At 41.0% G+C, this 22290-nt stretch overlaps 1 protein-coding gene across 7 annotated transcripts in view; it reads right to left on the bottom strand.

The window, feature by feature from the left end:
• Positions 1-5511: 5511 nt before the first annotated feature.
• The window catches only part of LOC108795466 (protocadherin alpha-C2-like), a 254355-nt gene continuing 237576 nt past the window's right edge, over positions 5512-22290 (bottom strand). For 5 of the 7 annotated variants that reach the window (XM_018566722.1, XM_018566721.1, XM_018566720.1 and 2 more), the window contains exon 4: positions 5512-7004. In XM_018566722.1, coding sequence (XP_018422224.1) covers positions 6691-7004 — 314 coding nt within the window. In that variant the 3' untranslated portion in view covers positions 5512-6690. The remainder of the gene's footprint in view (positions 7005-22290) is intronic. The other 2 variants (XM_018566724.1, XM_018566723.1) reach the window with 1 other exon arrangement.

Below are 22290 nucleotides of genomic sequence, written 5' to 3'. Positions count from 1 at the left end.
ATAATGATTCAGCACGGAATTTATATTATCTTCATATAAACACAGATTTTCTATGTTTAAATTGCCTTAACAGCCCCTCTAATGTGGCCCCCTTCTAACACCAAGCCAAGATTATGGGATCCCTCCTTGCAGGTAATCTTCTGCCATGTAGCAGCATCCAATGGACCCAAAAGGAAAAGAATCCCTGCCCAGTGTGAATTTATTGCCTAATATGGAAGTAGTTTCTTTTTAAATGCTATTCTAACAAGTTCTTTCTTATTATTTCTGTGGTGTCACTTATGATATGCGTGTATGGCATATCCATACACACCTATTCTCTCAGGTAAGTGTTTTCCTGAGGAAACAAAAAGAGTATCTGATAGTTTGTTGTCATCCAGAGGCAATAGACCTTTTATCAGACTCTAACTAATTTTACAGAATTGAATGACATTCATTGCTTGATGGATATTACTACAGCACTTAAATATAACCCTGCAGGGTATGAGTGACTACAAGTGAGATTGACCTATGTGATTCTGGTGGCCCGTTGTCCCATCTATTCCCCCTGCATTTACCCCATGAGGTTTTTGCTGCCTTAAGAGCAGTTAGGTGATGAACCATGGTCACTTACCTCTGGTGCTCTCCTGATGAAGCAGGTTGTTGATTTACAAATGTAAACATATTCAGTTGTCTTCACCCCCACTGGATTGTTAACATTGGTTGCATAGATGTATCTGGATATTCAATGATTTTTGTATGCAAGGTTAAGTTAATGTAGTTGATGCAGCTGGAAGGATTGGAAGGTGGAGGTGAAGCATTAAAGGGTTAAGTATGTGGAATGTGGGCAGGTCATTGACATCTTTATGTACAATACAGGATTGCTACAAATGGTTAAGCAATGAAAAAGAGTATCTTCAGGGGACTGGTCGTACAGAGAGAAAAAACTGCAAGAACGAGGAGTAACCTTCACCTCATTCCTTACACCATAAATAAAATTAGCATTTTACCCTTGCATTGCATTGGGGAACCCATTGTAAGGATAATTTTTAGAGATACCCAGACTTCTGCTTTATTTTATGTTAGACATTATGTAAATATATGAACCTTGCATAATTTTGTCAAATATATCAAACTTTTTCAGTCGTGGTTTTCAACTGGTGGGTCGTGACCCCAAATTGGCTAGCAATTGTGGAATCCTGACTACAGAGAGCCAGACCTCCTGCCCCATTCAGCAGGGAAACAGAGAGGGGCAGTGTGCAGGAGACTCCTATGTGTAGTGAAACAGTCCCCTATCTCCCTGGGCCCCCCAGACCCCCTGCTGAAGTGAAAGGGCCTGGGGTGAATGGGGGCTATTTCATCAATTTCAGACCACAGAGTAATATCTGGGACCATGGCAAATCCATTCAGGATGGATAGCCAGAGCAGACCGAGGAGCGGTAATCCCCGATCTGCTCTGTGTGATCAGTAAGACAGGGTGATCAGAGTGCTTCCTGTCCCAGCTGTCACAAACCTGGCTACACAGGTAATCACAGGTAATCAAGCACAATTCTATGCTTTATCACCTGTGTCAGGAAGCCGGAGCCAGGATTCTTTCATCGCCGTTTGTGCATGCGCATGGTGCAGTTAATAGGGTTGTGTCAGGTGCAGCGACTCTGCGTAAACGTGTGCGTCACACGCACGTTCACGCGCGCGAGGGAGCGGGCGTGCGCCGACGTGTTGTTTGAGTTTTTGGCGCCCTCTGGGCTATATAAGACTGTGACTAACAAACCTCCTTTGCTGTCAGATCGTCAGCTTCCCTGTGTTCCTTTATCCTGCTCCTGAAGTGTTCCTGTTATCTTAACCCGGCTTGGCTTGACCTTTCTGCTTCTCTCCAGTGATTGACCCTCGGCTTGTTCCAGACCATCCTCCTGCCTCATCCTCTGTACCTCGCTGCCTGCACGTTGATGACCTCGGCCTGTCCTGACTATCCTGTTATTCTTGTCTGCTGCTCCTGCTCATCAAATTCAGCTACTACTGGCACTCCTGCCCCTCTGTGCCCCGGTGCTCCTGTACCCATTCAGGACCCCCAAGACCAAGGAAGTGAGAGAGGCCGCCCTCGACATCTAAGGTACGTGACACCTGTGTTGAAGTGCAGGGGAGCTATTGGGGTCTGATAGACCCCAGATTTCTCCATAAAGCGAACAAGTCACTTCCATATGCTATCACATAGTGATAGCAATAAAAAAAGTAAAAAATAAAATAAAAGTGATACAAATAACAAAATAAATAAGAAAAACAACCCCGCTGTGCCTGACATCTGCATGTGAATAAATACACGTGTGTGGGACAGGCATGTGTACGTAAATGATGATTGCACTACACATGGTAGGTATCAAAACTATATTTGGGTCACGCAGCATGAAGCCCTTGAATTGATATCCACAAGGCTGATTGTTTGGGTTTTTGTGTTGCCCTAGGATCTGAGATAAGGGACACAAGGGATCAGTGCATAGGAATAAAGAAATGGGACAGGTAGGTACATTATTTGAGTCCATTTTCAGTAGTTGGCTATTTTATTTTACCCAAAGTTGTAAATGTAGCCTTAGTAATAAAAAAAGAACTGGGACATCATCTTAAATTTTGCATAGCAATAACATTAAGTGGGAAAAAAATTAAAAGTGATGAAAAATGATAAAATAAATAATTTAAAAAAAATTAAACCAACCCCAGTGCCCCGACATCTGCATGTGAATAAACACTCACGCATAGGCCATGCCTGTGTACATAAACAATGATTGTGTCACACGTTAGGTATCACCACGAACACAAAATTATTTTTGAGTCACTGACCAAGGACAAATGTGGGTTCTGAAGTTACATAGGTTGAGAACCACTGTTCTATGGTATATTACATCAGTCACACGTTTTAACTTCAATTGAGTAGTAAAATGAACATGACATGATTGTTTTTCTTATGTTTTTGCCCTTATAATGTACAATTGTACATGTCTCTATAAATATTCACTTCTTTAGCTTTTTAGTTACCTAAAAAAGGCAATATTTGAAATGATTCTTGATTTAAGAAAGAATTTTACGGTGTAATTTTAAAGAAAAAAGATAAGCAGCAGTGAATTAAAAATCAACACTACTTTACTTCTTCACAAGTGTACAAAAAAGAAAAGAAAAGATATGGGTTTACATTCAACAGTTAAAGTCAACTATAACTGATAGTAGAGTTTGCATTCACATACACAAGCACAGAATAAATATGTTGGATCTTCATAGGAGCATAGGGCATAATTACTTATTTTTAACATCAGTGTACATAAGATCACCAGTTCATCTTCTTCTTCTAGTAAGAAATTTAAAAATGAAACCTAAACCCATGTGCCAGAGTCAATAACACACAATACATTGCAATGGCACTATATGAGTAGGTCATCTGAAGAGGAGGAATCATTGGGTCTACTACGAAGTCCAGATGATTTCCAGAAGTGTCATTGTACTTTGAGTGCACATTTAAGTCATTTGTGTTCTCATTTACAAAGAATTATTTAACACATGCAGCAGCTGAACACATTGTGAAGTGACAATAGCTGTGTTTACTGGGTGAGCAGTACAATAGATGATTCAGGCAGCTTATTAAATGTGATTACAAAGCAGCAGTTCCAGTTACCAAATAGTTTGCAGTATCCTGCTTGAGAATGTTGGGTAAAAGAACCACTAAATCTTATCAAGTCACACTATAAGAAAAAAAATACTTAGATAATTCAGATATATGCAACATACAGTAGATATGACATTTTCAGTTACTTTTTTTTAGGAATTTTCATTTGACTGTGAGGGAAGCCTTATTTTCTGTTCAGTATACCTTTACCAGATGTAACAAGGTTCTTAGGTTATGAGAGCTGGATAGAACTCTTGTAAGTCTGAGCTGTTACACAAAATGGTTGTATCTATAACCAAAGACGTTTGGTGTTAAAACACTAGAAGCTGGCTAGGTGAGGTAACTCCGTCTGTGCATGTGTTCATTTTTAATAACATTGAAAGGTGCATGTAACATGTACCCAGTCTCTCACTGTCTTCTACGGCATGTCTCTAGTCTCCAACCAAACATATAGCATGTTCATGGTCCCTGAACATCATTTACATATGACTACAGCCTCTAAAAGTCTTCTCCAGCATTACATACTCTGAACATAATATGCAGCCCTTTGGTGATGTCAGAAGCCACAGTTGAGGCCCCCTATAACTTGCATGCTAAAAAAACAGTGCTGTAGTGGGTCTAGCTGTGGGGCCTGCTGGAGACAAGTAAAGCATATAATATCTATGAATGAAGTTTTGACATAATCTAATAAATAGTCTAATAAATATATTGCATGTCACTGAAGTGAGCCTACGAATAACAGTTACACTACCAGCATACATAGATCATATTTAGAATTATGAGTTTAAGGGCATGAGGCATTTTATATTATCTGCTGTGAAAGTTACAAAATTATACTAATACTATATTAAATTACATATAATAATAAACTTGTATTCCCGTTTAGTGGCCCTTTTAAGTGGTGCAACTTCTATATGAAGACAGAAACCAATCTGTAATAGGTGTAAATGATCTGACTTGCATCATACTTTTTAAGACTATGATTGGTTGTCATAGCATGCAGCATGGAGCCCTTGCATTGAATTGCCTCATTTGCAATTCATCAGGAAAATTACCAGCAAGGTACATTTAAATTATGTGTATAAAATATACACTATATTATTCTAACATACATATATTTTTTCAAGATATATTTTATATGTCTTAGAGGGTCATAGCACTTTCATAGATATCCACAAGGCTGATTTGTTTTTGTTTTTGTTGCTCTAGGATCTGAGATAAGACACAATGGATCAGTGCATAGGAATAAAGAAACGGGACTGGTAGGCGAGTTAAATTAGTTCAGTTTTAGTAATTGGCTATTTTATTTGACCCAATCTTGTAAATGTAGCCATATATACAGGTGGTAGTTCCTTCAACTGCAAAAATGCAGATGCCACCATGGACTGCCTGGTAATAATTGTTCTTGCAGACCGCTGGGTAAATAGTCACAATGGAAGTCACCCATAGTTCTACCATGATGCAGTGCTGTGGAGTAGGAACCAGGATGTGCTCAATTTCGGATAACTATTGGCTTGCATCTATAATAAAATGTCAAATAAATAATTTAAAGGGGTGTCAGCTGTAAGTTAGCAAAAAGTGGCCATCTTCCCATACAAGCAACAATGGGCCATTTGTTTGCTGTTTACATATTTCCTGTGGTCTAAAACAGTACATTCAGATAAACTAGTGATCATAGAGTCCCATTATATCTGAATGAATAAAATGAAATAACAAGATGTACATTTAGAAGTGCTGCAGGTAAATTCTGACAAACTGATATGGATGTTGTCACACTGAAAAATGTAGACAATGAGCCTCCTTGTTGGTTCTGGGAGTGACCCCCAAAGCAGGTATTTAGGGGGGTGGTTTAGGGTGTTATAAATACAACTATTAAGCATCATTTTTTTAGATAAATACTCTGCAATGTCTTTTTTTTTCCTATTTTCCTTTGAACACTATATAGTATAATGCACCCTGATTATAATTTTCCTTAAAATACACCGCAATATTATGATTGCCTATTGTTTTGAAGAGAATATATATCATCACATATATGCACTCTTCAAAAAAGTATGTAAGAATGTATTTACATGTGAACTGTTTATAAAAACAACTTTTTTTTCTTTTTGTTTTCTTATTTTGTATGTATATATTTGTGGTTTGTTATTTTTCAGAAGTGAGTACATTTACAACAACAGATGGTGGGAACAGAAATAAACAAGTTATTTACTATCTTGATTCCTGAGGAATTAGCTTGCATTTTGATTTTGCTCAATGCATTTAAATGTTGTCAAGAGCCTGATAAAACGTAATAGATACCTTGCTGATTGTTGGTATATATAAATCAATATACATATCAATATACTAAGTATGAAATCTAGATTAATTCTAAAGAAATTCTATTTATTTCCTGTGGTTAGAGTAGATTGATTATGGGTGTTTTGTCCCCAGAAAATATTTGTTTCTCCACTTTCATACTTTATTTCTGCTCAGAAATATGGTGTAAATTTATATGTGCATCTTGTCCTATGAGTGGTTCAATATAGCGTGTTTTTCGGTGCATTACACTTTATTTACAAAGATATACCTTAAAGTGTACTTGCCACCAGTATCAAGTGGAGACTTCCATCTTGTGGCTGGATATATATTAATATTCAGAAAATGCAGCCAATCAGGAATCAGGAACTAGAGGTATCCCAGAAAAATAAAATAACTGGTGGAACAGTTTTGTCAGTAATTCCGGATGAGCTGAATACGACTTTCACCCATAAAATGAATTTCTCCTCTAAGTACTGGCAACAGCAACACTTCAACAGTCACTTACTTTATTATATGCACAACCTGCATTTGCATTCTTTGGATGTGAGAGACAACCGCTGGATACTATATGACTAAAGATTTAACATTATAAAGCATTAAAGACACAATCTGATAAATTATATTGACAAACTGTATAGATTCTCAGGCTTAAATGATGAAGTCTTTTTGTTCATTGGAAGGTGCATTAACAATAGGAAGATTCTTACGAGTTGCTACATTATGTCTTACAAAAAAATGGGGGAATAATTGGCTTCAGTATCCTCTCATTGATCATTGTTATCAGCTGCGTTATTATTTGCTTTCTCTTGATTCTTATTCCCCTTCTTCTTTTTCTTTTTCTTCTTTGTTTCTTCCTTTTTGCCAAAGGTTATAAAGTTACTTTTATGAGCTTGAGCGGATGGCTGATCCTGGCGGATTGAAATGATGGCTGGGGATCCTGGGATAATAAAATTCTCTGGAAAATCGGGTGGTATTTGTGGTACTTGTTGTTTTTGATTGCCAGGTCCATATTTGAAGGTCCAGCTGTTGCAGTTCACACCAGCTCCTACTGGGGGAGACACTTCTCCTCCTTCGGGAACTGTAAAGTTAAAGACATACATGATTACTTAAAGAATAATAATTAATATTAAACTAATAATGGTATCAGCCATAATTACATATCCCTTTATTTTGATGGAATTCCCTTTATATACACATGTATCTTTTAGGTGAAGATCCTCAACATCTAGATTGGGTAAACAGTTGCTGCCAAAGCAAAAATACAGTAGCTGAGGAATAGAAAGAAGTAAACTTGGTGAAGATATTGTCTCTTGTGGTATAGCACCTTGATTTTTCTGTGAGGAATGGTAATTTATTTTAGATATGTTCATCATCACAATCTACTGATTTTAGGTTAGTTTTCATTTTTATAACTAGGGTTTCGGGGGGTTGAGTCCAAGTACTGTGTTTATGATTAGACCTCAGATATAGGGCTTCCAGATCTGTACTATCTAGATAATGAGTGCATACTTAGCTGAAACAAAAATCCAGTCTGTTGTTAGAGATTGTTATTCCCTATTGGGAAACATCATCTTGCCTCTTGCACAACAAACCAAAGGTGAAACCAATCTGTCAGTTGTAGCTCCTTATCTTTCGGTGGTAGGTATGTGCCACTCATTTCTGCAAGGCAGTAAGCACAAATCAGTGTGTCTGGTAGTAGAAGACAAGGGATGGAGATAAAGTCTGAGCTACTGTCGTTTGATAGAATCTCACTAAAAGCATAGGCTGTGCATTTTGGGGACAGAATGAGTGTGTTTAAAAAAAGATGAGGAAACATTTTGTGACAGTACTACTGTCTGCATGTTTAGACAATGTAGAAGATCTTGTAAAGTGGTATGGGTGCTTTTATGTTAAAGGTACTTTATAAGATAGGGACAGGTAAGGGAGCATTAGGACTTTAGATGAAGTAGATGTAAAACATAACTCAATGACATTTATTTTGCTAAAGCACTGTAAGGGTTATTCACAAAGCTGCCATTGACAGCCGAGTGAATAACCGACTCGAAGTGAAGTGAGCCGAACTCTGTTCGGGTACTTACTTCAGGCTTTTACAGCTGATTTCAGCTTGCTTCGGCTGGCTTTGGGTTGGCCGAACATGCTGAGCATGTTCGGCCAACCCGAAGTGCAGAAGGAGTTTGACATCTGGATCGGCTGTGCCAAACCTCCGGCAGGCTACTCGCTGCTGCTCTGCCTATTCTCATAGGGGCCAAGCAGCAGTCAGTAAATAGTCGAATGCCGCCAAGCGGCATTCGGCTCGGCTATTCTGCTCTGTACCTCCGTGGTACCTAGCAGAATAGAAATACAGTTCAAAAAAGTTCAAAATAATAGAAAACGATTGGGCGGAGCTAGCAGTGACATCTAGCTCAGCCCAACTGTTTTCTATTGGCCAGGACCAGCTGTCATTACAATGAGAGCTCGGCAGAGCCGGCGGTGATATCAAAGCCGGTTCCGCTAAGCTCTCATTGTAATGACAGATCAGCGTCCCCTGGTTACCAAGTAACCAGGGAACACTGAACTGTCATTGCAAGTGGCCAGCTACGTCCAGCTGTCAATAGCAGACTATTACCTCGGCTCAGTCGCGCCGAAGCATATGCCTTCGGCTTGACTGAGCTATTCGGCCAACTTCGGGAGCTGTACGGGCTATAGTGAATAGCCCGTACAGCAGCCCTTCGGTTCTACTGAACCGTTGGGCTCAGTCGGCCGAAGCTAGCTGAAGGATCAGCCGGAGCTATGGCTGATCCTTTGGCTAGCTTTATGAATAACCCCCTGTGTATCATAAGCCATTGTCATCTATTTACATAAAATACTTATCATCACCTTTTTCACCCTGTGTTGTATCTTAGCACAACTAATCTCCTGCAGTCTATTGACAGCCACATCCTGTCTGCATGCAGTCCAGCATGCATGGCATTTTTCAAGGCTGATTTCCTGATGGTCTGCATAATGTGTGTTGAAATGGTCACTTATAGTCACCATCAGAATCCTGTGTGACAGTGACTGTGTAGGAATGCAATAGGTTGATGGGGGGCAGAGTTTTTACACTAGAACAGTAAAGCTTGAACAAGGGTCTCTAATAGTAAAATCACCAGGTACTATATTGAATGAATGATGCAGATTTAGAAATATTTTATCAATCGTGTTTAAATCCGATTTACTTTGTTCTTGGTACCATAAGTGCTAGGACAAAAACGACCATGCCTACAGGTACTGAATATGGTGTCATCATCATTCCAGCTAATGGTTCATGCCCCTGAAAGGACAGCTGAGACTTTTTCAGACAGGTGAGGTGGTTTTAAAGATATACTAAAGGTGATAGAGTGTGCATATTCCAGAGACACAACCAAATAATTAACCTTAAAGCATTTCTAACCCACCCAAAAAAAAATATATACAACAGCGTATCAGTCCTTAGACGTGGTGGCTGCAGCTGTTTTCTTGTTTAATTTTTTTCCCTTCATTTCCCAGCCAGTAACACACTTCCTGTCTTAGGATGATTCCACTCTATGGAGAAGAAAGGTAGCCACCCTTGGACAGTTGCATTGCCAACATGAGGAGAGGGTAAAGTAGATGCACTAGTAGATTTAGATGTTAGACTTTACTAACAAATGAAATCCTAGCACTTTATAAACATTTGTGGAACAGTTTTTCCTTTTGGGATACACACACATAAATAGAAGCCGACCATTGTAAGCACCACTATCAGTGCTAAATGGTTTGTTGCAACATTGTATCTAACACTTTTGCTGGACAGCTTTGGTCTGGTAAAAGAAGTTAAAAAATAACACTTATTGGCTGGATCACCTGGTGAAAATAAACAAAAACATTGTAAAGAAAGAAAACTAATGCAGCCACCACATCCAAGGATTGGTAAACTGCAATATATTATATTTTTGCTTCTGTGTTTAGATATGCTTTTTAAGCATTTGTTTATTTTATTATGAATAATATTTAATGCCACTTGTTATCTGTATTGCACAGATCATACTTTAACATAACATGACCTAAAGTTATAGTAAATGCTAATTGCAGTAATCCAAAAAGACCAAATGTAACTTTACTGATCTAATTTCAGTAATTTGATTCTTTTTATTACAGGTTCCAGCTATATAGATATAGATATATCTATATAGATATATCTATATCTATATAGATATATCTATATAGATATATTCCCAAGTGTCATTTTCTATATGTTTTGTAAAAGGTCAGATTTTTAGACTAGTAGAAATAGTCATACATGCGTTTAGTTGCCTACATGAGAGACATTTTCACTATCTAGACTGGAAGAGTTTTCCGTGACTTTCATTGCTTCCAGTGGCCAGCTGAGGCAGTGTTTCCCTTTAGAACTCACACAAAATATAAAAGCCAATGCAAAATGAAATCATTTGCAGAAATTACCATTGATTTAGATGCAAACATGTAGAAAATACAAGTAAATGCTTTATTAGTCATACTGCCACTGTATTTAGTAAGATTACAGTTGCAGGACAGCCAATCTGTGCCAGAGATATTTTGTTTCTAACAGAAACTAACGACAGCTTGCTAAATAAACTGATTTTCCCCAGCAAGCACATATGGTTGACAAATGAAGTCACAAATCACAGTAATTAATATTATTATGTAATGATTTTGCAAAAGCAAGGCATGGTAAACTGTTATTTTTCCAGTAACAGTAAAAGAGGGCATTGCAAATCCTAATCCTAAACACACAGAGTTAACCAGATTTGCTTATGAGCTGAGCTTTATCTGCCCTTTTCAGGAAATTAAACTTCTGTCTGGTTTACCACAGGACATTACAGATCTTTATCTGTAAATTGAAGCGGTGTGTGTAGTGTCTGCACATCTGATTCTCACAGGTATAATACAGTTCTTGTCAAAACATATTAGTATTATAATGGCGTTAATAATATTTAAAAGGTAATGCAATATCTTAGAACAACCTGTTTCACAAAATAAAGAATGTTTTCCTTTTATGTGGATTACTTTTATGAAAATGTTGCAGATGAAAGTATAAAGATGCCAAAGACATAATTATAGGCCCATTATACCATATAACTGCCGTTGGGCTCAGCATAGATGGTTCATTAATGACTTCCCATTGTATAAATGCCTAATAGTTTACCTAGGCAAAATGAGATTAGGCACAAACTAAAATATATAATCTTCAAATTTGCAATTATTTTATTGCATGCCCATAAGGGGCTTGTCAGAAACTAGGGATATCTATACTGTATTAGATGGAATGTACTTTCCCCAACTGCCTGCAGGATAACAAGTCTGGCCACATGTACTCCAGCTCTGTGATTGGTCCATGACACATAAAGTGTCTGAATAGTTTGTTCTTGTTGCTGCTACTTATGCTATATTCATGGATTTCTCTACTGTCTGCTGCCTACCCTGACCTTTGCTACATTTACAGATACCTCTATTATCTGCCGTCTGCCCTGACCTTTGCTACATTAAAGGTTCACTCTCAGTCTGCCACCAGTCCTGACCTTTGCTCCATTATCAGATTACGCCTTCTGTCTGCCATCAGTCAATGCTCAACATGTTTCTACCATCTTGTTTCCTCTATCAACTGGGCAAATGGAACTTCCAAATCGGCTAAGGCGGCCCGTTTTCTTTATATGTTGCGCAACAATTTCATGGATCAGATGGTTGAGGTCTCCACCAGGGAAAATGCAATCCTAGATCTGATTATCACCAACAATACGGAGTTAATTGAGGACGTTGTAATCGGGGAGACACTGGGTAATAGTGATCACAAGGTGATTGCTTTCAATATTGGTTGCCAGAAAGGGGAGGGGCGGACGAGAAGCCTAAACTTCAGGAAGGCGAACTTTGAAAAACTATGCAATATAGTGGGTGAAATCCATTGGGAAAACTTATTTGATAAACTAAACTTTGACCAGAAGTGGGACTGTTTCAAGAACAAGTTAAAAAAATGCTATTTGGTATATATACCAGGTGTATACCGCTGGGGAACAAAAGTAAAAGATCAAAAACAAAGCCAATATGGCTAAGTAATTCGGTAAAGAAACACATTAAGGAAAAAAAATAGCATTTAGTAAGTATAAAACGGAGGGGACAGTATCGGCATTCCAAAACTACAAAGAATTTAATAAAATATGTAAACTGGCAGTGCGGGCAGCCAAAATAGAATGTGAAAAATATATCGCCGAAGTTATTAAAAAGAACCCCAAACATTTTTTTCAGTACATAAACAGTAAAAAAGGGAGAAAGGAACAGATAGGCCCAATAAAGGACATAAATGGGTCGTTACTCACAAGCGACAGGGAGAGGGCTGAGGCGCTAAATACTTTCTTCTCGTCGGTATTCACCAAGGAAACAGACGGGTTTAATGTACATGATAAAACACATAATTTAACAGGAAGTACACCTGAGTGGTTGACTGAATCGGGGATACAACATAGGCTTAAACTACTAAATGCAAATAAAGCATTAGGACCCGATAATCTACATCCCAAGGTACTCAAGGAACTGAACAAGGAGTTAACGAGACCATTGTTCCTAATTTTTAAGGAGTCCGCAATGGCTGGTAGAGTGCCAAGCGACTGGCGAAGGGCTAATGTGGTACCTATATTAAAAAAAGGGTCAAAATGCCAACCAGGGAACTACAGACCAGTTAGTCTAACATGCATAGTATGTGAACTGTTAGAGGAAATTATTAAGGACTACTTAGTGGAATTCGTCCGGGATCATAATATAATAAGTGATGTGCAGCGCGGATTTAGGAAGGATCACTCTTGCCAGACCAACCTGCTGACCTTTTACGAAGAGGTAAGTAGAGATCTGGATGGGGGAGGCCAATGGACGTAGTATATCTGGACTTTGCCAAAGCATTTGACACGGTGCCACATAAACGCTTGTTATACAAGCTAAGGGCTATGGGCATAGATGAACTAGTGTGCACGTGGATAGAAAACTGGCTACAAGAATGTGCGCAAAGAGTATCAGTTAATGGCACCTTCTCAGACTGGGCGGAGGTCATGAGTGGCGTACCCCAGGGTTCAGTGCTGGGTCCCATGCTTTTTAACCTGTTTATTAATGATATTGGGGAGGGAGTGAGAAGTCATATCTCAGTGTTTGCTGATGATACGAAAATTGGGAGGGTAGTAGACACAGATTTAGACATTATAACATTACAGGAGGACCTGGAGAAAATCGGGGAGTGGGCAACTGTATGGCAGATGAAGTTCAATGTCGATAAATGTAAGGTAATGCACCTTGGAGTTAAAAATAGGCAAATGGACTATACACTTATGGGTGTGCCACTAGGGAAGTCGGAAACGGAGAAGGATTTGGGGGTCATTATAGACCGCAGATTGAAGAACAGCTCGCAGTGCCAGGCTGCTGTAAACAAAGCAAGCAGAGTCCTGTCTTGCATTAAGAAGGGAATGTATTGCAGGGACAAGTCTATAATTTTGCCACTTTATAGATCACTGGTTCGGCCACATCTGGAGTATGCGGTCCAGTTTTGGTCACCGATACTCAGAAAAGATGTCCTTGAGCTGGAAAAAGTCCAGAAGAGGGCAACCAAACTCATCAAGGGGTTCGAGGATCTGAACTATGAAACAAGGTTGTTAAAATTAAATATGTTCTCTTTGGAGGTTAGGGGATTAAGGGGGGACATGATTTTCATGTATAAACTATGCAAGGGTGACAGCAACCTTAGTAACAAACTGTTTACGGTCAGCTACGTAACAAAGATCAGAGGGCACAACCAAAAATTGGTGAAAAAAAATTTCACCACATAGGGCGCAGGGGGTTCTTCACAGTTAGAGCGTTTAAGGTCTGGAACTCACAGCCACAGGAAGTGATTTCAGCTAAGAGTGTGGAATCGTTCAAGAGACTCCTGGACGAGTTCCTGGGAGACCATAATATACAGGGGTACAGCTATTGCTAAGAGAAAATCACACATGGACACATATACACGCACACACCAGTTCATAAAAATGCATACATGCAATAGGTTGGACTTCGCTGTACGGATGACCCTCTTCTTGAGTGATAGTCTCAAAAACTGCAAAACCAGCACATGATGCTGCTCCAAAGAAAATCAAACTTTATTCAACACACATCTATACAAAAAACAACCGCTGACATGTTTCTGCCTTATTGCTATTCCTGCTTGCCTTAAAGAAAGGGGGGCTGCCTAAGGTGAGGTTACACTGAGCTGCTATTTGTTCTGACTGGAGTGTCTGGCTCAGGCCATATAGGTTAATCTACTGGTTTTTAGCAACAGTTACCAACATTAAGAACATGGAAGGTATCTAAGATCCATCTAGATGGGCATTCTGCTTTATACAATTGGCGGTCTGGAACCACATGCAATAGGAAAATGTGTAGAGCTTAACTAAACTCATGCAGGGTCTGTCTGATTCTAACATTGTGTCATCTCTTCTGATTACATGACTGCAATGCACCACATAATTAATGACTTATGGCTCTAGGTAATGAGGTTATTGGGGTTGGTTTACTAAAGGAGTAGATAATGTTTATTTTGCAAACTTAATGTTTGCTTATGTTATTGAATACGGTGAAGCTGTGTTCACTTTGAATGCTCAAACATCATTGGATGATTCAAGTGAACACAACTGTACCAAATTTGCTAAGGTAAGTACACATTAATTTTACAAAGTGAGCATTGTCTACTCCTTTAGTAAACTAAACCAACTGAATCAAACATCAAGGTATGTGGAGCAAAATCCTTCCTTGTTCTCACTCTTTGTTTGATGTTGCACTGTAGACGCAGACAAGCTAAATGTAAACATAGGGGTCTATTCACTAAGCTGCCGTATGAAGGACCGACCTGAAGTGAAGTGAGCCGAATGATGTTCGGCTATTCACTTCAGGCTGGTACGGCTGATTTCCCGAAGTGCAGGAGGAGTTCGACTCAGCCGATCCAACCGGCAGGCTACTTGCTGCTGTTCGGTCTATTCTTATAGATGCCGAACAGCAGTGAGTGAATAGCCGAAAGCCGAATGCCCCTGACCGAGCAGAACAGAAAAATAGTTAAAAAGTTAAAAAAATAAATAGAAAACGATTGTGCGGAGCTAGCAATGACAGCTAGCTCTGCCAAACAGCTTTCTATTGTCCGGCGGTTCTGCTGCCGCCAATAAAAAAGAAAAAAAAAACTCTCCCGGGCACTCTGGGAGTCTCCCGCTCCCGGCCGCCCAGGAGAGAAACACTGATTTTTCTTTTTTTTTCTTTATTCTGACATATATTCTGACAATTACATATTATAGCATTGCACCTGTCCTCTGCTGCAGTTCTCCATCAGGTCCATCAGCAGAGGGCGGGTGCAATGCTAGTTTACTATTGGCTATTGCAAATTGAAATAGCCAATAGGAATCTAGCAATGCAATCCTATGGGCAATTTTTTTTTTCTATTCTGACACGGCTGCGTGTCAGAATAAAGAAAAAGAAAAGAAAATTCAGTGTTTCTCTCCTGGGCGGCCGGGAGCGGAAGACTCCCGGAGCGCCCAGGAGAGTTTGCTGTCTGGAGATCAGTGTCCCTGGTTAGCTGGTAACCAGGGACGCTGATCTCTCTGCAAGTGACCGGATAGACCCCATAGTGATATGCACTCTTGCCTGTCATGTTATTAGAGCATTTAAAGCAGAAGTAAGAGGTTATAACTTCAAAATTGCATGGAGTCCCTGACTATACAGTACTATATGTAGATACAGTCAAAAAATGTTTTCTTTTACATTTTGGATAGAGTAGGGTGGATGCAACAGGAAAGGAGACAGTCGTCACCTCAACAAATGTCCCCTTAGGAAGATTCACCCTCATCTCTTGTTCTGGGGACAACTATAATGTTTTGGGTTTCCCATTACTTTCTGTTCCAATGCCAGGGATCATTAGGACAAATAGAGAGGGTGAATTTCTCCATAGAAGACAGACAGTAATGATAACCTTACAGGGGTTCTATCCTTCCCCAATCCATCCATAGCAAATAAAAAGGTTAAAAACATTTAAATTACAAAAGGGTTTGGATGGAAGTGATATATATACTGATAACTTTTCAACAAAAGAGCAGCTTAACCTTTAAAGAGACTCTATCAACTTGTGTGTTTCAAGGCATTCCAGCAGCTAACCATGCTGGAACACACTGGATTGCATACTGTGAAGGCTCCCTGCACTCTGGGGCAGGAGGGGGCATAGCGTTGTATTCAAATCAATGGCACCACAGGCCTGGCCGCCCCCCGCGCCTGCAGTGAAATCGCCTGCACCAGAACGCATGCACAGCAATGCCCACGTTGCGGCCCAGTGCAATTGCAAAAAGAAGTACCAGCACTGATCTCACTGGACCGGAGACGGCCTTCACAGTATGCAATCCAGTGCGTTGCAGAACGTTAGCTGCTGGAACGCACTGGAAGTGGTGGGAACAGGCCCTTAATACTTGTTGCCACAATACATGCCAGCCCACCTTCTTTGTCCATAGTGAATGGTATCCTAATGCATTGTACAGTAGAGTGTAGTGTACATTGCATCACAATGCACCACAACGCACCTACCATCAAAAGTCATGCATGTTTTTTCGCCCATTGTGGTGTGTTGGCAGCTCATTTATAATGAATAGGTTGCTTAACTGCAACTCACATTAGCGTGTGTATAAATGCACATTACCACATAAAATGGATTGCTTTAGTGTGAATGGGCCCTAAAACTGAACTCTGGGTTCAAGTGCAATTGAAGCTAAAACTTTTTTTAAGATTTGGATAGAGTGGAGAGGAATTTGAACACACACCAGGTTTTATTGCTGTCTGTGTCCCCATCAGGGAGATTGACCCTCTCTATTTGTCCCGGTGACTGTTATTACTGAAAGTAAAAAAGAAAATCCCAAATTGTCACCAGAACCAGGGCTGGCCTTAGGCTTTTAGGCGCCCTGTGTGAGCTAGCTTTACCTTGCCCCTCAGTGACCACACCCCTCAGTAACCACACCCCTCCATGGCCACACTCATTTCTGGGTCAGTCCCTGGGCACACTGGTAGCACATGGCCCACGCCTGCTCCTCACTGGTGAGTGGCTCCTAGATTTTCCTGAAAATGTCCTTGCACATCCCTGTAAAAATTGCCCTGTTGTCCCTTCCCCTTGGATCCACTACTGACATTACCTTCAATCCTAGCTATGGGGTACAGAGCACACCTGACTTCTCTTCGCAGCAATGGGGTATAGAGCTCACCTGACCGCCAATCCCAGGTATGGGGTACAGAGTTCACCTGACCTCCCTTCTCAGCTATGAGGTACAGAGTTCACCTGACGTCCCATCCCAGCTATGGGGTACAGAGCTCACCTGACCTCCCATCCCAGCTATGGGGTATAGAGCTCACCTGACCTCCATTCCCAGCTATGGGGTACATAGCTCACCTGACCTCCCTTCCCAGCTATGGGGTACAGAGCTCACCTGTCCTCCTATCCCAGCTATGGGGTACAGAGCTCACCTGACCTCCAATCCCAGCTATGGGGTACAGAGCTCTCTTGACTTTGTATCCTGGCTATGGGGTATAGAGCTCATCTGACCTCTCCCCTGCGATACACCTGCCCTTGTCACAGCTGCCAGCCTTGGAAGGCTCTCTACTTGCTACTTTGCCCACATCTCTCTTCTCCCCCTGCTGCCTCTGTGTCCACTGAGCCCCCTTCAGCTCTTCCTCTGCTACTGTGTTACCTCTCTCCTTTCCCACCACCACCTCTCTGCACACTGACCCCCCTCCGGCTCTTCCCCTGCCACTGTGCCACCTTTCTCCTGCCCCCTCCCCACCTCTGTGTCACTGATCCCCCCTCCAGCTGGCAGGAGAAAGGTGGTGCAGTGGCAGGGGAAGAGCCAGAGAGGGAGCAGTGACACAGAGGTGGTGGGGGGCAGGAGAAAGGTGGCACAGTGGCAGGGAAAGAGCGGAAGGGGGGATCAGGGACACAGAGGTGGAGGTGGTGGTGGGGGCAGGAGAAAGGTGACACCAATTTGTGTTATGTGTTGGCCATTTATTTTAATTGATTGTTGGAGAAGTCATGGCCAGGAGGTCCAGGAGACAGGTCATCTTTAAAATCCTATTAAAGTCTCTATCATGCAGCAGGAGAAACACTTGATGGATTATCTGCACTGCGAGGGAACCCTTACGGCATTAATCAGTCCTGCTACACCACCACCCCTGTGTCACTGACCCCCTCCCCCCCCCTCCCCCGGCTCTCCCTTCTCACTTGGCTTCTCATCTCTAGATCAGACTACAGAGCTCACCTTAACTCTGCATGTGCGATCCTCCCGAGTCCCGCTGCTGCCACCACTGCTGCAGCTCTGTCTTGTTTATACACACATTAGGCAGCTGCGAGGCCCCAGCGTACTCTGATGTGGCCTTCTAATTCACCTACCTACAGAGCAGCATCTGTGCCCTAATTGAATGGTGTGAAAGGCCGGCTGAGCAGAGCGGTGGAGGGAGCCAGGGAGGGAGCAGCAATTGTCTGGTGGGGGGAGGGGGATCCGCCACTGTAGCAAGCTGTATCAGCCGCCTGGCACCCCTGTTGCCATGGCACCCCAAAGGCCGGCCCTGACCAGAACAGAAACAGGTGGGAAATATTCTAATAGGAGAATTCATTCTTGTTACCCTGCTGACCACCAGGGATTTGCCTCACTTTGGAGGGATTTCATCTCACTTAAGGTTGTGGCTATCAGACATGAAGTGAAGGGAAATCTCCCCAATGGGGCACAATGAAATGACAAAAAAACTGATAGGGGTTGTTATAACTGCCCCTTACTCTATCCCAAACTCCAAAAAAAATACACAGCTGAAATACATACAGTATGTTTATGGTTTTAACGCAAACATTACTGTATATTTTCTGTGTTAAGGTGCCCATACACCTTACGACCATCGCAAGACTTTTGTCTTGCGATGGTCGTATGCTTCTTGAAAGCCCGTACGATCTGCCCACCTTGGACGGGCAGATAGTACTTGCGATCATCGAAAGCCCGCCCCGCTGAGGGGCGGGCTTCCGATGACGGCAATGCAGAACGGGCAGTGTGCGCGTGCGCACACCGGCCCGTTCCGCAGCTATCGGGCGAGCAGGCTAGAAACCCGCCGAGAATCGTACGATTCTCGGCGGGTTTTCGAACATGTTGGCTCGACAAAAGACGTGCGACCGTACAGTAGAAACGGTCACACGTCTTAGTTCACACTGCTCGATTCTCATACGATCGCTGGATTTCGCCCGATTCTCGTACGAGAATCGAGCAGTGTATGGGCACCTTTACTCACAAAGGATTTTTAATCATCTACACCCAATTTTGTGATTTTAATACATTTGCAAAACAGCACAGATGGATACATGATGAACTTATGTCCTAGTTCAGCATTCTAGCTTCCTTCTTATGTTTCTTTTAGCCTCTAGCTTGCTTACTGCACAATAAATCAGCTTCATAGCCAATATCCAAGGAGCAGGCAGGTCAGAATAACTGAACCGAGGAGTAGAATGATCTTTCTGGCTATATGATGTGGCAGAAATGTATGAATAACAAAACTGTAAAGAATTACAAATAATTACAATAAGTGTATTGTCTAGTTAGCTTTACGATTTATAATGCAGAGATCAGTTATACTGTAGCGTCCAACTTCTTAAACGATGTATACTTCATTTTATTTTATTTATTTTCTTTGCTCTAATAAGAGAAATCCAAAAGAGCGCTTTTTAGGCTGGAAGAACTGAATGGTGGGTGCAGCTGTATACAATTAGGGAGAAGCTCTTAACAATATGCATTAACCACAATGACGTGGGTCTGATAGCATAAGCAAGGGTGACGGTCTGTTTCTCCTTTATGCATTATACATCTGGTCATAAATCTGTCCTGTCAAATAAAATCAATGTTTGTGCACACTACACTAGATATCCATTATGCACTCCATAATAAAAAAAAGCAATGTTTTAAAATAAATCCCTTTAAAAAGATAGAATATGAAAAAATAACAACAAAAAACAAAATCAGAAATTTTCAACAGTAAAATCTAAGAGCTCAAATATAAGGACACCTTTATCATTTTATTTTGGTGCCTTTAAATACACATTTGGCATCTCTAATTATATAGCAGGCTTCCTGTTCCCAATGCATGTGCTCGGAGATATGGTGTAGTGAGGATGCTGCCTATATTTAGCATGTTCCTACTACATATGCATCATTGTATTCACACACTGATTGTACATCTGCTGTTTACTACATTAAGGTGACAAGCTAGTTGCATTGGAACAAGGCAAAGCTTATGTTATCTCTCGATAATGCTGTATTACTCATGGAACTGTCTTAAAGAAAGCAAAAACGACAGATGCTGAAAATTATTCAGTTCTTTTTTATGCAGCTTTTCCTCTGCAGCATGGCGTGGGTAGCATGTTCTGCAGAGCAGACCTGCCCCACCCTCCATTCATTCACCAGTGCATACAATTCCGGTCACTGCCTTTTTCCATAAATGTCTTTCTCCATTCCATTGCAAAAAAAGCACAACAACATCCTTTAAAAGAAAAAAAAAACCTATATCTGTTCTATGAAAAGTATATCTACTGTGGCACAATCCTCAGCTCTATTTTAACACTATTTTGTACTCTGTATAAATATTCATGTTTTCAGCAGTACATACCAATCCAATGTCATGTTGACATATCCAGTGGTCTTATCCACAGGTTAATGTTATGCTGCCTCATTTAGCAAAATCATAGATGAATTTGGGAAATCACAGGCAGAGGAGCAGAAGGCAAGGAAGAATACGACCTTGCCCCTAACCTGATTACAGTTTGCTGCGGACTTGGCACAGGCGCTGCACTGGATTTATGGCTGGGGTGTTTAGCAATGCAAACGTTTCAAGCATTAAGTAAGAGGAAAAAATAGACACAGCATCTAAGCAGTGATCTGGAAGCAAACCGGAATTACTAAGCAGCTCTAGCTTGTGCTCCTAAGCACTGTCTGCTGGGTTCATGAGTTCAGGACAGTATTATGTTTAGTATAATCCTCATAGGACATATTCTCCATTAGAGAAATTAAAATTGCAAGAAAAACTGTGTATGAAGATGAGTATCTACTTCAGCTGGTTTCATCTAGTACATTTTTTTTTGGTAGGAAAAAAGTAAATGCCTTTGACCCATTCATGACTGAGCTAGTTTTCAGTTTCTGTTCATAAATGACTGATGCACGTTTTACATTTTTGCTGGGTGATTCTTCCACAGCAGTAATATACTTTCTTACTAAATGTACACACATATATTATATATAGTTTTTTAGAGGACAGATAGGGCTATAATTATATCAAACGTGTACCTAACGCCTCAGACGATAATTATATCAAATGTGTACCTAATGGCTCAGACGATCAGAAGTGATACATTTCAGGCACAGAGATACATTGTAATATTCCTGTGCTTGAAATGTATCATAAACATGGGGCTATCGAGCTGTCAAAACGAATAGCAGAGGTGAGTCACTCTGCTACCTCTCTGCTATTTTCAGCTGTCAAATACGGGATTGCTATTTAGCGATCCCGTATTTGCATGTAACGGCTTCATTCTTTCATTAATGAAAGAAAGAAGCTTTTACAAAATCTTAACTATTTCATTAATGAATGTCTCAATACTGAGGCATTCATTAATGACTGGTAACCACTGAAAATCAGCGGTTACCAGCATTACAGAGCCTTAAATAACTTGTCACGTACAGTGTACGTGGCCAGTCATATAGGCACTTTGTGGCGGGACGTACATTGTACGTGTCCCATCACGAAGGGGTTAATATCCAAGGCAATATCCTGCAAATGCTGTTCGGCCTGCAAATATTTTTTCCTAAGAAATATAATGTTTGCTTGCAATAAATTAAAGAATAACAGTATTTTAAGTACCATTTACTTTAAATAACACCCCCACAAGTATTATACTCCCCTGCTTCCACCTGACATGTGCCCCATGCAGTACATACAGTATTTACCTGTCCTTCACCTGTTGCCCACCCACAGCAGTACATAGTCAACTGTCCTCTACCCCAGTTCTATACAGCACACTCTCCTGCCTACCACCTGGCCACCACCCTCATAAGTCCATACTTACCTGTCCTGCACCGCCTGCAGTACATACTCACCTGTTCTTTACCTGTCCCCAACCCCTAGCAGTATATACTCACCTGCCCTACACCTGTCCCCCACCTCAGTTGTATACAGTATACTCATCTGTCCTCCACCTGCCCCCCTCCCTAGCAGTACATAATGGCCTGTCCTCCACCTCTTCTCCACCTTCAGCAGGACATACTCCTGTCTTACACCTGTTCCCCCCAAATTATATA

Source organism: Nanorana parkeri, unplaced genomic scaffold (genome assembly GCF_000935625.1).
Source record: "Nanorana parkeri isolate BGI_ZX_2015 unplaced genomic scaffold, ASM93562v1 scaffold969, whole genome shotgun sequence".
NCBI classification, from domain to species: Eukaryota; Metazoa; Chordata; class Amphibia; order Anura; family Dicroglossidae; genus Nanorana; species Nanorana parkeri.
The sequence above is the reverse complement of the archived record's forward strand: the minus strand, read 5'-3'. Positions and strand labels throughout refer to the sequence as shown.